The 13,095-nt window shown below is 47.1% G+C and overlaps 1 protein-coding gene across 2 annotated transcripts in view; it reads left to right on the forward strand.

The window, feature by feature from the left end:
* PDLIM1 (PDZ and LIM domain 1) overlaps positions 1-13,095 on the forward strand; it is a 37,674-nt gene that overhangs the window by 14,139 nt on the left and 10,440 nt on the right. For both annotated transcript variants that reach the window (XM_081864382.1, XM_081864381.1), the window contains exon 3: positions 10,188-10,272. In XM_081864382.1, the coding sequence (XP_081720508.1) occupies positions 10,188-10,272 (85 nt within the window). The remainder of the gene's footprint in view (positions 1-10,187; positions 10,273-13,095) is intronic.

Below are 13,095 nucleotides of genomic sequence, written 5' to 3' on the forward strand. Positions count from 1 at the left end.
TTAACCTGAAACTGTTCTTAACCTGAAGCACCACTTTAGCTAATGGGGCCTCCTGCTGCTGCCACCACTGCATGATTTCTGTTCTCATCCTGAAGCAAAGTTCTTAACCTGAGGTACTATTTCTAGGTTAGCGGAGTCTGTAACCTGAAGCGTATGTAACCTGAAGCGTATGTAACCCAAGGTACCACTGCAAAACTCTTTCGGAATTTCTTGTTTGATGCAAGAAGGCTGGGGTTGGTGGGGAGGGAGAGAGTTCATTTCCTCACACCCTTAAAGGTAAAGATAAAGGACCCCTGGATGGTTAAGTCCAGTCAAAGGCGACTATGAGGTTGGGGCGCTCATCTCACTTTCAGGCTGAGGGAGCCGGCGTTTGTCCACAGACAGCTTTCCAGGTCATACAGCCAGCAGGACTAAACTGCTTCTGGGGCAACGGGACACCATGACGTAAGCCAGAGTGCATGGAAACACTGTTTATCTTCCCACTGCAGTGGTACCTATTTATCTACTTGCACTGACGTGCTTTTGAACTGCTAGGTTGGTGGGAGCTGGGACAGAGCAACGGGAGCTCACTCCGTCACAGGGATTCGAACCGCCAACCTTCCGATCGGCAAGCCCAAGAGGCTCAGTGGTTTAGACCACAGCGCCACTCATGCCATGCACTGCATGCACTACACACTTAGTGCCTGGCTGGGCACAGAGGGCGAATAAAACCCGCCGGCGGAGAGCCAGCGTGGTGTAGTGGTTAAGAGTGGTGGACTTGTAATCTGGTGAACCGGGTTTGCTTCCCCGCTCCTCCACATGCAGCTGCTGGGTGACCTTGGGCCGGTCACACTTCTCTGAAGTCTCTCAGCCCCACTCACCTCACAGAGTGTTTCTTGTGGGGGAGGAAGGGAAAGGAGATTGTTAGCCGCTTTGAGACTCCTTAAAGGGAGTGAAAGGCGGGATATCAAGTCCAAACTCCTCCTCCTCCTCCGCCATGCCAGACGAACCCTTGCTGCCACTGCCACCGGGCAGGTGTGGGGCACAGAAGGTTCACAGGGCCCAGCCAGCCAACGCGAGCCTTGGCGGCCATTCAGCGGCAAGGCCGGGGCCTGGAGGTCCCCAGCATCAGGGAGGGCAGGGATCCCAAATCATCCGGCCCCCCAGCCCTCCCCACCTTACGCCCCTGCTGTGGGCTGAAATTTGTAATGGACTTTTGTGGTTGCGGCAAAAGCAGCAAGTGTCTGCTGAACATTCTCATGTCAGGGCAAGGTGTTTCTCAGCAGTTCCTTCTCTCCAGGGGGGAGAGCACTTCTGGTTGGTTCATCATGGACTCTCCCCTTCCTTCCTTCCTTCCTTCCTTCCTTCCTTCCTTCCTTCCTTCCTTCCAAAGCCCCTCTCCTCTTCTCCTGCTTCTGTGCCAGTGCCTGCCTGCTGTTTGGCTATCCATTCCTTTCCTGGTAGGAGATTTATGTGAAGGTTTCATATTCTGCCAGATCAGCTCATAAGAGTTGGGTTCATGGTCCAAGAACGTCTTTCTCCCTCCCTTCCCCTCCTCTTTTTTTTTTTGGAATGGAGATGAGCAATTATTGTGCAAGATTATGCAACTCTTGGGCTAATATATAACCACGAGTAATCAGAAAAACTATTGTGGGGTGGGAGGAACTGCAGATACGTTTTTTTTTGCGTGAACTCTTTTAATGTCGTTGTAAATAGTTGCACAACGCTTTTGTTGTTCCTCTCTTCCCTCCCAAAGCTTTGGAACAAACACCGTGAATTTCTGTGTCAAAGTTAGTTTTATTGTTGCAGAATCACTTCCAAGAAGTGGAGCTGGCAGCATATCCTCTTCATTCAATCGCCAGCGGCACAGAAAAGCCGAATTTAAGTCACAAACTTGTCCAAGAAGTGAAGCAACCACCCAGACAGCTCTTGAGAAGGAAGTATTTTAATCAGGGACCAAAATGTGCTACATTAACAAAAGCCTGTGACTAAGGGTCTATTGAATTAGCTCAAAGGGGGAGAGCAAAACAAGGAACTCGACTCAAAAAAATAGAGGGAGGTGGATGTACTCCAGGAATGCCACAAATTCTCTTGACTCACTCCAGCCATGTCATTTTCCTGAGAATTCCCTCAACCCTGAGAAACGTCTGTGTCGTTCAACCTAGTCTGGCATGCTGTGTATGCATGTCTGTCTATATATGGACATTAAAACGGACAGGCAGCTTCTCAAAGGTTTAATTATTATTGATGGCTATTGGCAAAGTGCGTTTGCACTGGAATGTTGTGTATGGGATATTTCAGAGAGCTGGCTTCTTCAGAAGAACGGATGCTAAACTTTAGAGAGCGCCTTTCCCGCAAAATCCAGCCTTTCTTAACCTGTTGCTAGACTACAACTCCCATTATCCCTGACGGCTAGCCCTTCTCACTAGGGATGATGGGAGTTGTAGTGCAGCAACACCTAGGGACCCCAGGCTGAGAAAGCTTGCCCAGCGATCGAAGCCTTGACATGCTCTCCCCTTCTAAAAACGGTCCATTTTAGAGCCAGTTACCTGTTGAGTCTCCAGCCAGCCTCACTGCGATTTGCTTTTACTGAACTGCGTTTTCAAGGTATGCCCTCCGCCGTCCTGGATGGGTGAGACAAAAGGGTGCCGTATAAAGGCAGACTCTGTATATGTGGTCTCCCTTAACTGCTCAGCTGAGGTAAGGAAATCTAGCAGACACCACTAGCAGAGGGACTCAGGAGTGGTGGTGGTTTCACCAGCGATATACCACTGTGTGAAGCCGACATCATGGTCTGCTCCTCCTCCTAATAATAATAATAATTATTATTATTATTTGTACCCCACCCATCTGATTGGGTTGCCCCAGCCACTCTGGGTGGCTTCCAACAAATAAAAAAGCATAATGTGGAAGTATAGCAGCAAAGGTCATTTAGTAAGTAACCTAAAGGTTAATTTTATTGTCAGACAGCCAACCGAGAGGGTTTTGGTATTGAAGTGTTGCCTAGCAACCAGTCAGAGGGGCATGATCCATCTCAGGTAGCACATGCTTTGATTGGCTATGTAGCTGTCAGGAGTTTTCCTCTGTATGTTTAGTTGAATGTCTCCTTGCTATAGACAAGGCCTGCCCTAAAAAAGGCAAAACCTCTCTTGTTTGCTTCTCCTCAAATTATACACTGTATTTCATTCAATTTCCGCATTGTAGTGTTAACCAGACTTTTCTCTCAGAACTCCATCTGCATGCTGGTCCCAGACCTATACATTGGACCCAGGGGGCGATTTCTCACCCTACTGCCCATATAGGAATGATGTCTCCCCCGGCAGAGTAGCTCCTATGACTTCTTAGCAATGTAAGCATTCCAGTGACTCGCAAAGTTGCCCTTTTTGCTCTGGCGGCCAAAAAGATGAGAAAGAAGTCCCTGGACAATATAGCATTGAACTGGGAGACGCCCACATCTAGAGACTATGATTTGTGGCGCAGCAAAATCTCTTTGTTGTTGTTTAGTCATTTAGTCGTGTCCGACTCTTTTTGACCCCCTGGATCAGAGCATGCCAGGCACTCCTGTCTTCCACTACCTCCCGCAGTTTAGTCAAACTCATGCTGGTAGCTTCGAGAACACTATCCAACCATCTCGTCCTCTGTCGTCCCCTTCTCCTTGTGCCCTCCATCTTTCCCAACATCAGGGTCTTTTCCAGGGAGTCTTCTCTTCTCATGAGGTGGCCAAAGTATTGGAGCCTCAGCTTCACGATCTGTCCTTCCAGTGAGCACTCAGGGCTGATTTCCTTAAGAATGGATAAAATCTCTTTACGTGTATTTATTTTTGATTCAGATTTGTCATGGCCAATGGCTAGTACAATAAAGTTATTGGAATTGAGAAAACCTGCCCGAACTTGACAGGAGAAAGCAGGGAGAAATACCTTGAGGCAGTCGGGCAGCATTTCCCGTTCTGTCGTGGAGCATGTCCAAAAACCAGTTGAAACGCAGCCCCTACTTTTCCCAAATCAACATTCACAATGTGGACCAAAAGCATCACCCAGCTCACTGACAGGGTGAAACCAGCATGTTACTTTGGAAGCTTGTTTTGCACCAGTGGTGGTGGAGATAGTTGGTGCCATGGCCCTGGGCGCAAAATGCTGAGGGGGTGCAACCGTGCAGGTTCCAGCTTCTACAGGGACCCCTGCCCCACCGAAGGTTGCATAGCGACCTGTTGGGGGGGCTGCCACCCTGGTGGTAAAAAGGTAAAGGACCCCTGGACGGTTAAATCCAGTCAAAGGTGGCGATGGGGTTGCGGTGCTCATCTCGCTTTACTGGCCGAGGGAGCCAGCGTTTGTCCACAAACAGCATTCCAAGTCATGTGGCCAGCAGGACTAAACCGCTTCTGGTGCAACAGGACTCCGTGACGTAAGCCATAGCGCACGGAAGCACTGTTTATCTTCCCACTGCAGTGGTACCTATTTATCTACTTGCACTGGTGTGCTTTCGAACTGCGAGGTTGGCAGGAGCTGGGACAGAGCAATGGGGACTCACTCCGTCGCGGGGATTTGAACCGCCAACCTTCCGATTGGCAAGCCCAAGAGGCTCAGTGGTTTAGACCACAGCGCCACCCTGGTGGACCCCCTCTCCAGCTCCCATCCTTCCATGCCTGCGTGGCGTCTCATCTACACTGCTTTAACTCGGAACCCCCAAATCCTGCCCCCCCCCAAACTCCTTCCATGGTAACTGTATTAAAAGAGGGCAGCCCACTCTCTTGTCATAGAGGACTTTTTGTTTTGAGCAAGCGAAGCATTTTGCCCCAGCTGCTCGCAGGGGACAAAGGGAGCTTATCCTTGCAGCCGTAAGAGTGCAAACATCAGACATTTTGCTTCCTTGTTTGGATAACTTCAAGTACAGATGGAAAGCGGAGCCAAGAGCGACTTTGTCCTTTCCATTTTTATCCCCTGAACAAGTCTGCATGGATGCCAGCCTCTGTAAAAAAAAGCAAAAAAAACCCCCCATCAACTCTGCATCTGTTATTGTGTTCCTTAAATATAAAGGCTGACTTGATTCGAATGCCACAGGCTTTCTCATTCAGAGAAAAATAGCTTTGTAACCACCAAGGAAGCTGGATGCGTCTCTTTATTAGGTTGATGAAATTCAAAGGATGGCGGTGAACTGGAGCAACTGTGTGGAAGAGGGAATTTTGACTAGTGAGCGCTGTGTCAGCTTAAATTCCCTCTTCTCATAGTGAATTAGAAATATGACACACCTGTTGTTCCTTGCTTTATCTGATAGTCTAAGTTAGTTGCACCACACCTGGCTCTCAGAATTGGTCTAGCCTTTTAGTTCTTCAGAAGGCTGGATTAAGAAATTGCTGAGAAGGCTCCAAGCCTCCTCATCTAATTTTCAAGAGCCAATTATTTTTTTGGAACCGTCACCAGGAAGAAATAAAGAACAGCAAACCTGATCTTCTCAGGTGGGCAAAAAGGTCACAATAATCTTGTCTCGGCAGGTTTCAATGGCAAACTTGCTGGATTCTTGGCCATGTTCAAATTTATATGGCAATTAGCTGAAGCTGGAATACTTTCCCCTCTTCAAACTTTGACTTTCAGTGCTGCTGAAAGCATCTCCCAAAACCTTTTACTTCTGTGCAACCATCATGAGAAGTAGTAAAATTACTTTAAGAGATAAAGTAGACGTTCTCGAGGGATTTATTGTTATTATTTACTCGAAACGTGTCTGACACCTGTAACCCTGCCGAGAAAAGAGATTTTTAATGTGCGGTGGTTAGAGCTATTGCTCTAGACTGTCTGCTAAAACATTCCTCTGGCATTTAAGTTTGTTTGCATGCCAGCCACCTGACTTTCGCAAGCACTGGGCGCTCACGAACGCCAGCGAAGTAACTGGGAACTGCAGCTGTTTTGCTCTTGATTTTTTTTTGGAAAGGCAGCTGTTTTATATTTTAGGGAGCTAAGTTTAGCCTGCAATATTTGGAATGCTGGTCTTTAAATGGAAGGTGAGAGCTCGCTTCATTCCTCGCTCATTCCATCGCCGTGATGGAGAGCCTGGGAATCTCCCGCCCAGTGGAATGCCCCGCTTTGTAATGTTTGTGCACGCCAAAAATGTTTTAGTTTGCCGTGAGTTGGGGCAAGTGACCCAGCTCCCCGAAAAGGCATTGGTGGGCTGGCGCTAATGCAACTTCTCAGCCTCTAAGTCATCTTGCTCATTTAAAATAATAATAATAATAATAATAATAATAATAATAATAATAATAATAATAATAATAATTTATTATTTATACCCTGCCCATCTGGCTGAGTTTCCCCAGCCACTCTGGGCGGCTCCCAATCAAATGTTAAAAACAGTACAGCATTAAACATTAAAAACTTCCCTGAACAGGGCTGCCTTCAGATGTCTTTTAAAGATAGGATAGCTGCTTATTTCCTTCACATCTGAAGGGAGGGTGTTCCACAGGGTGGGCGCCACTACCGAGAAGGCCCTCTGCCTGGTTCCCTGTAACCTCACTTCTCGCAATGAGGGAACCGCCAGAAGGTGTTCAGCGCTGGATCTCAGTGTCCGGGCAGAACGATGGGGGTGGAGACGCTCCTTCAGGTATACAGGACCGCAGCCTGTATACCTCTTCTCCCCTTCCTTCCCTGGTCAGGGTTAACCAGGGCACAGCATGGAGTAAGGGGTCAATATCTCTGACTTGCATGAATTTCATCCTCAAAGGAAGTTCTGCAGTTGAGATTATGCCCCTCGGCGTTTATGTGGCAGGCACTCTTATTCCGTAGGAGGTCAAAAGAACATTTCTAATTACTGATAATAGGGTTGCAAAGCTCACTGTGGTCGGCAGGCCACTCCCTTTTTAAAAATAAATTTCTGACAAGTCCAGGCGAGGACTATTTATGTTTTCCCGAATAAGGGGATGCGTAGCATGCCCCTTGGTGCATTCTTCTTGCCAGAAACTGCTCCAAAGTATCTTAACTGAAGTGGTTCATTCCTGCATTGCAGGGGGTTGGGATTCAGTGTTCTCCAACCTTGGGTCTCCAGCTGTTTTTGGACTACAACTCCCATCATCCCTCGCTAGCAAGACCAGTGGTCAAGGATGATGGGAGTTGTAGTCCAAAAACAGCTGGAGGCCCAAGGTTGGGGAACACTGGGATAGATGACCCATAGGGTCCCGTCCAACTCCACAATTTTATGATTCTTTGGTTTATGTCTCTGTGAATTTAAAGTTGCAATGGAGGGAATAATGTCCCTTAAGGAAGGAATTCTGCTGTTAACAGTGGATAAGATTAGTCAGTGTGGTGTAGTGGCCACAGTGGTCCACACAACGGTCACCTCCAGGCTTCATTATTGTAACTCGCTCTACGCGGGACTGCCCTTGAGACTGACCCAGAAACGCCAGCGGGTGCAGAATGCCACGGCGAGGCTCCTTATGGGGGTCCTTGCCGCGGGATCACATTCATCCAGTGCTTTACCAGCTGCACTGGCTCCCGGTGGAGTACAGGGTCAGGTTTAAGGTTTTGACCTTTAAAGCCCAACGCGGCCTAGGACCCATGTACCTACGGGGCTGCCTCTCCTGGTATGCCCCGCGGAGGACCTTAAGGTCCACAAATGACAACACCTTGGAGGTCCCAAGTCGCAAGATTTGGTTAGATTGGTCTCAACTAGGGCCAGGGCCTTTTCAGTACTGGCCCCGACTTGGTGGAACGCTGTGTCACAAGAGACTAGGGCCCTGCGGGACTTGACATCTTTCCACAGGGCCTGCAAGACGGAGCTGTTCCGCCTGGCCTTTGGTTTGGACTCAGTCTGACCCTTATGTTTCCCTCCCCCTATGGTTTTGATCTATGGGCTACTATTAAAATGAGGCTGCATTTTAAATTGTATTTTAACCTGTATTTTTAATTGGGGTTTATAGATGATAGATAGATAGATAGATAGATAGATAGATAGATAGATAGTAATTTTACTGGTGTTAGCCACCCTGAGCCTGGCTCTGGCCGGGGAGGGCGGGATATAAATAAAAAAATATTATTATTATTATTATTATTATTATTATTATTATTATTAGGGGTTAGAGAGCTGCACTAGGACCTCCGGAGACCAGGGTTTGGATCTCTGCTCAGCCATGAAGCTCACTGGGCAACCTTGGGGCAGTCGCTGCCCTCAGCCAAACCCACCTCATAGGGTTGCAGTGGGGATTAAATGAGGAGGAGAACTATGTACACCAGAGGTTTTCAACCTTTTTGGCTCCATGTCTCCCTTGACTAACTACAGTGCTACCTCAGGTTACAGACGCTTCAGGTTACAGACTCCGCTAACCCAGAAATATTACCTCAGATTAAGAACTTTGCTTCAGGATGAGAACAGAAATTGCGCGGCGGCAGCAGGAGGCCCCATTAGCTAAAGTGGTACCTCAGGTTAAGAACAGCTTCAGGTTAAGAACGGACCTCCAGAACGAATTAAGTTCTTAACCCAAGGTACCACTGTACATTCTTTCTGTGGCACCCCTGTGGGGCTCAGGAGCCCAGTTATGCTACCCCTTGCCTGCAGAGCTAGCAGCCCCTCACCCCTTTTCGAATGCCCTCCCTTGTGGAGTGCTCCCTCAGCCTTCTCTCCTCTCCCCTCTCCTTGGGAGTCCTTCAGACAGTTGCTCTGAGCTGCCCCTCCTGCCCCAAAGAGAGGTGCCTTCTTACACTGCCCCACAGGAGCCTGGGAAGCACTGCCTGGCCAGCCCCAGAAGCACCATTCGCCTGGGGAGCTCATAGCTGGGGCTGCTGCAACAAACAGCCGTGCAAGGCTTTGGGAGGCAGAGGGCATCTGAGGAGGGAAGGGAAGAGGGACAGAGGCCAGTGTTGCCCACGGCACCCCTGACCATCATTCAAGGCACCTGAGGGTGCCAGGGAACACTGGTTATAAACCATTGACGTACACCACCTGGAGCTCCGTGGAGGAAAGATGGGATGGAAACGTAATAAACAAACAAGCAAAAAGGCCCTCTTCAGAGTTATTTGTAGAGAAACAAAAAACATATTGGCATACAGTGGTACCTCAGGTTGCATATGCTTCAGGTTGCATACACTTCAGGTTACAAACTCCGCTAACCCAGAAATAGTACCTCGGGTTAAGAACTTTGCTTCAGGAAGAGAACAGAAATTGTGCTCCGGCGGCGCGGCAGCAGCGGGAGGCCCCATTAGCTAAAGTGGTGCTTCAGTTTAAGAACAGTTTCAGGTTAAGAACAGATCTCCGGAATGAATTAAGTACTTAACCCGAGGGTACCACTGTTCTTGGATCTGCGATGGAATGAGGAATATTGGAAAAATTCACATCCATGATCCTCAAATGGACCAGTGACTGCCTCTTCCCTTAATTTACCTTGCAAGGTTGTTATTAAGGGAATAATGGCCCACAGTTCCTTGAGGAAATCTGGCATATAAATAAATAGATTGCATAAAACTGCTGGTGCAATTCTTGCTAAGTTAAATTTTCCACTCTTAAAGTGAGCCTTGGAGATGGTGGAGTAAAGAATTTCAATAGGAATCTTACTTAATTCTGGAGACTTCAACATTTCCTAGACACACAGAATGTCTGCTGTGACTTTGCCTAAGTACGGCATGCTGCATCTACTCCTGAAAAAAGTTCGAAAGCAAAAAAAAATAAATAAAAAAAATTATAATTTATTTTTTATTAAATTTAACATATAAATTATAAAATGTACCACAAAACTTAGCAATTATACAATCTTTGGACTTCCATCAGCACCTCTGATGATCCACCGTTTTAACCACTTCTTATGCATTTCTTAACTTTATATTGCCTTTACATCTCTTAACAAATCATCCTCCCCCTTGTCAATTTTTACAATACTTCTAATAAAACTCCTCACAAAACTTCTTACAACCCTACAAATGTCATCTGTTCTTCACAATTACTTTTCAAATAGTCCGTAAATTTACTCCAGTCTTCCGTGAATTTCTGGTCTCGCTGGTTTCGAATCCTTCCTGTTAGTTTATCTAGTTCTGCATAGTCCATTAACTTCATCCTCCATTCTTCAATCAACAGTAACTCTTCTTGCTTCCATTTTTGGGCCAATAATATTCTTGCTGCTGTGGGGGAATTCCAAATTATGGAATTGTGTGGAGCAAGATAACTGTCTTGAAACTACAAAATACTGTAACAAATGTGGAGAATTCTAGCGTTTAACCACCAGACGCTCTACTTTGCAGAACTGAATCAAAAATATGGTCGCCGCTGGTTACTGAGGAAGGGAAAACCAATCCGTACAAGATGAACCTGGCATCCCAGCCACAGGTGAGTAACATGAAGGAGGCTGTTTCTTTTCCACCAGACTGTGCCCGCTGCAGGTATTGACTGAACTGTGTTGACGCAGCATAAATGACACTCCCATAGCTGCTGCTTGTGTTTTATTCTAAAGGCACAGGCGCACTGTGTGTCACATGTTTGGCATAACACATGCATGCCCAGTATAGGCTGAGGAGAAAAGTCAGTTGTGGAGGGTGGAGGAAAGAGTATCGTGAATCCATATACAGTTGTACATTAAATCTCAAACGCCTTGGCTCCCGAAAAAAATGGCTCCCGAACAATCGAAACCCGGAAGTGAGTGTTCCAGTTTTTGAACAATTTTTGGAAGCTGAATGTCCATCGCGGCTTCCGATTGGCTGCAGGAGCTTCCTGCGGCCAATCAGAAGCCATGCTTTGGTCTCTGAATGTTTTAGAAGTCGAGTGTATTTCTTGAACGGATTCTGTTCGACTTCGAAGGTACAGCTGTAGATGTTTTTTGATTTGGCCATCGGGAATTGCATTTGGGCGGAATGCCTTTAATGTATGGGGAAATCCCATATCAGAAGTGGTGTTTTGGGCAATTTCAGGGGGGAGAAAAAGCGATAAAACCTCATTTTTTTGCGATTTGCACAACAACATTGCCCCCTTCCCTCCCAAGAAAGCTCAACAACTTTGCCTTAAAAAGCTCAATAACATTTCTGTCCAGGTTTTCACTCTATGAAATATGGAAAGCCTAATCAAAACAGTAGGCTCTTCCAGACGGGGCCACGCTCCGTAATTTAGCCTCTAGAAAAGTGGTTGGCAGGACATAAAGCACTAGGAAGTAATCCATCACACAATACATAATTAAGTTGAGGTTTCTCTCCACTAGATTTTATCGATCACCAGTAGTATAAAATATCGGGCAGCAGGAGATTGTGGGGAGGATGAAGTTCTGCATCTGAGCAGTGCAGAATTGTGGAATTTAGATTAACGTGAGAATGTATGATTGCCTGTGAAATTTGGGTGTTTGGGTGGCTTCTCTCAATGTCAGCCACAACTACTTCCTTTTGGCCTCATCCGCTACTGGCATGCAGTAATTGGAATGAAGGCCTTGGGTTCAGAAAGGTCCTCTAGCCCAACCCCCCCTGGGCCACAATCGGAGAAGGGGGTGATATGCCTCCCCCCGGGCACATGGCTTCTTTTCTTTGTTTTGGGGTTTTTTGTTTGTTTGGTTGGTTGGTTGGTTTTCCCACCTCCGCACCCCACCAGGAACTTGTAGGCTCGAAGCTGTCTTCTGCACATGAGCGCGACACCTGCCTTGAATGGCCGCACCATTCTTAAATTATTATTATTATTATGTCGCCCATCTGACTGGGTAACAGAATATTAAAACACAATAGTGATCGAAAATGGAAGACAATATTTCATGATTCATTTCATAATAATTGCTTACCAAGTTTCATTTACCAATTATGTGAATACATTTTTCGTTAATCTGTGATGATTTGCCTGTACCAAAGGACAGCGGGGAAAACTCAAACACATGCGAGAAAGCTAAAAGAATCTAATGTCACTAGATTCTCACTTAGTAATTGTTTCAGCAGCAATATGAAAGGCCGAGTATATTTAGTTAAGAGTCAGACTGAATTTCTAAACACAGCAAAATTTTAAGAAAAGCTGTACAAATAATTATTTAATGTATTATGCTTTGAACACACTTTGAACTTAAGTACAAAGTTAAGCACAAAGTTTTCTGGTCGGATTGAAGCTGGCCAGAGGGTGGCGGAGAAACATATTGAACTGCAGGATTTGTCAGCGAAACTGCAAGATTGCTGTGGGTGGCGGCTAACGCCGTGTGAATGTGCCTTCAATGGGCTGGACAGTGGAGTAAGCGGTCGTGTGGACATACCCCTTTTTGTACGTGTGTGCCCTGAACATAGCTGTCAACTTACAGATTTGAAAATAAGGGACCAGCAGCCTCATAAATAAGGGATCAGCAGCCAAAATAAGGGATTTTCCCAGCACGGGTATGTTTGACTTCTGAGCCCCTCCAAGCCAAAGGCAGAAAGCCCAGCCAGCAGCCAAACGAAGCCTCAAGCGGTGGTTCCCACAGTGCAGCAACCCGGCAAAGGGGATGCAGCAAGGAAAACCACCGTCACCTCTCTGCTGGGAAGCGCTGAGCAAAGGCGAGTCCCCAGGCAACGCGGCCGATTTGATCGGCACAAGGCATGCAAGCTCCACCCCCCCAGTCATTCTTAGACTTCTTATTGGGTGAGCAACGCAGCCAAGCAACACAGTTGGAGCCTCCCTCCTCCCTGGCCGGCAGGGAGGGAGGGAGAGGAGCTGCTTCCTTTGAAACCCGGGAAATTTAAGGGACATCATCAGTAAGGGACAGCAGCAGGACACAGCGCTGGGATAAGGGACTTTCCCACCAAATAAGGGACGGTTGACAGCTATGGCCCTGCATCTTAATGAAAGGAAATCCAGAAAATAGAATTGAGCTGCTTGCCCCAGGGTAAATCGGTGAGTCCCTTTCCGTACCTCTGCCCTGCCCCAGAGCCATACATTCCTTTGCCAGACTGATGTCATGGCTACGTTAAAACAGGCCACCGATTGTCCTGAGGCATTTTCCTTTAAAGTGCTCCCTGTCACATCCTCTGGGGATGAGGTCATTGCAGCTGTTTTGTTTAGCTATTCCCATAGAAACCGGGGAATGGAAGGCTGTAGAAACTGGGTGTGTGCTTTGACATTTGATAAGACCGCAGTAGACCTCGCGCCAAGACCTCTGAGTCAAGAGGTGAATGGCATAGCAGTTTCCTGTCTGAAATGCCCGGTGGCCTCATCTGGCTT

Source organism: Podarcis erhardii (genome assembly GCF_964252035.2).
Source record: "Podarcis erhardii genome assembly, chromosome: 5".
In the NCBI taxonomy this organism is placed as follows: Eukaryota; Metazoa; Chordata; class Lepidosauria; order Squamata; family Lacertidae; genus Podarcis; species Podarcis erhardii.